The 2,634-nt window shown below is 69.7% G+C and overlaps 1 protein-coding gene across 1 annotated transcript; it reads left to right on the forward strand.

Annotated features, from left to right (window-relative positions):
* On the forward strand, nucleotides 1-886 carry EMIHUDRAFT_447212 (hypothetical protein). Its single transcript, XM_005778643.1, has one exon. The coding sequence runs from the start codon at nucleotides 174-176 to the stop codon at nucleotides 633-635; it is 462 nt and encodes a 153-aa protein (XP_005778700.1). The 5' UTR covers nucleotides 1-173; the 3' UTR covers nucleotides 636-886.
* Nucleotides 887-2,634: the final 1,748 nt, after the last annotated feature.

The following is a 2,634-nucleotide window of genomic DNA, read 5'->3' on the forward strand; positions in this document are numbered from 1 at the left end:
ATCTGCCAGTCGTCGTGCGCCAACGTGACGGGCTCCATGCCCGAGGCGATGGTGGCGCACCGCACGGCGAGCGGGCGCAACGCCGAGCTCAAGGCGGCGCTCGGCATGCCGCAGCTGCGCTACCCGACGATGCACCACGGTGCGTCCAAGATGTTTGCCGCGGGCGAGCTCTGATGGGCGCGACGGCAGGAGGCGACGCGGCGTGCGCGTGCGCTGCGGTGGCATCCCGGCGACGAGGACTACCGGTGGCAGCCAAAGAAGATCGAGGCCTTTGCTGGCCAGCCCGTCGTCGCCGTGTCGGCTGGAGGCGAGCACAGCCTCGCCCTCACCGACGACGGCGCCGTCTGGAGCTGGGGCTTTGGACTCTTTGGCGAGCTGGGCCACGGCGACCAGCAGATTCAGCTGCTGCCAAAGAAGGTCGAGGCCTTGGCTGGCCAGCGCGTCGTCGCCGTGTCGGCTGGAGGCGAGCACAGCCTCGCCCTCACCGCCGACGGCGCTGTCTTTACCTGGGGCGATGGCGGACTCGGCCGCTTAGGCCACGGAGAGGACATGTCGGACCAGACGCTGCCCAAGAAGATCGAGGTGTGGGCGAGCCGGCCGAGCACGCCAGCCTACTGGCTGCCAGCCTCTTCTGACGGCAGCGAGGAGGACGAGTAGCTGAAATCGACGGGAGGATCGGTTCCTTTCATTGCGGGCGAGGGAGCGCCGCGCGTCCAGACACCCTCAGACAGCCGCACAGACTGGTGGTCCCGACAGAGACACCCCGGTCCGCGTCGGTAGTTGCGTGGTTCATGCATGGGTCCATGCGGCCGCCTGTGGTGTTCACGCGAGCATAGTTTTCCAGAGACCCAGTCTCAGAGACGAGAGAGCATCGTATTTTTTGCGCAGAAACCGCTCTCAGCCCGCTCGCTCCCTCCCCAACCTCGCCCCAAGTCCCGCGCGGCGCACCACCAGAACCGTCCCGCTGCTCCACACCCGCGGCGCACACTTGCACCCCCCTGAAACGCGATTGCGGCAACACACGCGAGGCTCAACCAAGCGTCGGCCGCACGCGAATTACGCCCACCAATCCCCTCTTCCTCGCCAATACCCCTGTCCACCCTTGACCCTTCCGCTTCCCCCTCGTGCCGCCGGCGATTCCTGCGCCGCCGGCCGCAACGTCCCGGCCTCGAGTCCCTCCCTCCTCGTTCGCTCACTCGTCGTCCTCGTCGTCCTCGTCCTCGTCGTCCTCAATCCCCTCGGGGCCGCCTCCGCGCGGCTGCGGCTGCGGCTGCGCCGGACCCTCCGCCGGAGCATCAGACACCCATTGCCCTGAGTGCGCTGGTAACGGGTACTTCCGAAGAATACTGTCCCGTTTTGCTGTTCACAGCTAGGGACGGCCTCTGCGTCAAAGTCAAATCACCCCCACCACCCTACCACCTCCCACCACGGCAAACCTTCGGCTCCCGCTCAGAGGCTCGCCGGGCCCGTGCGGCGCGCCGAGGCGGCGCCGAGGCCGGCGCCTTGCACCCGGCCCGCGGCCGGCACCGCCTCGCCCCACAACTGACCGCCCTGCGGCCCCTGCGCAGGCGTACCACAGCGTCGCTCAAAAAGCGACGCCGGGTGTGGGCTGCTCCCTTGACCCGTCACCCGCCGCGCCCTCGCCCGGCCGCCTCACCGCTCACGGAGCGTGCTCGCCGCCGCCGCCGCGCGTCCCGCGCCGCCACGCATGCGCCTTGCCCGGACGCGCGCGCGGTGCAACAGCGCGCAGCGCGCGTGCCTCGGGCGGGCGGAGCAGCGACCGCTGGCGCGGCCGCTGCTCCGTCTGTGCCAGGGACGCGCGCTCTGCGCCGCTGCAGAGCGCGCGCGTCAGGGCAAGGGGCATGCGTGGCGGCGCGGGACGCGCGGCGGCGGCGGCGAGCACGCTCCGTGAGCGGTGAGGCGGCCGGGCGAGGGCGCGGCGGGTGACGGGTCAAGGGAGCAGCCCACACCCGGCGTCGCTTTTTGAGCGACGCCTGTGGTACGCCTGCGCAGGGGCCGCAGGGCGGTCAGTTGTGGGGCGAGGCGGTGCCGGCCGCGGGCCGGGTGCAAGGCGCCGGCCTCGGCGCCGCCTCGGCGCGCCGCACGGGCCCGGCGAGCCTCTGAGCGGGGGCCGAAGGTTTGCCGTGGTGGGAGGTGGTAGGGTGGTGGGGGTGATTTGACTTTGCCGCAGAGGCCGTCCCTAGCTGTGAACAGCAAAACGGGACAGTACCCAAGCAAGCGCTCTCCTCCATCCCGAATTTGGAGGGCCTACGTCCATGCTCACCGCTGAGCGACAGCGCGTCAACACTGAGTCAAAATACCGCGAGACAGAGCTTCAGCGGAAGCAGCTCCAGTTCTTCCTCGACTCGCTCAACAGTTACAACACGCAGGCGACGCTCGTCACCGGCTTCGCCTTCACCGCCTTCTCCGCCGACGCGCTGCATGAGCTGCCTTACAAGGGCGCGCCAGTCCGCTCGCTGCTCTTCGCGTGCCTCTCTGCCGCAGCGATGGGCTCCGCGGTCTCGACGGTGGTCATCTCGAACTACTTGATGATTCGCGTCGAGCGACTAGCCATGAACCGCTCCACGAGCACGGCGCTCGCGGCGCTGCGGCAGCGCATGGGCACTGTGCAGT

This window comes from Emiliania huxleyi (assembly GCF_000372725.1).
Source record: "Emiliania huxleyi CCMP1516 unplaced genomic scaffold EMIHUscaffold_2409, whole genome shotgun sequence".
Lineage (NCBI taxonomy): Eukaryota > Haptophyta > Isochrysidales > Noelaerhabdaceae > Emiliania > Emiliania huxleyi.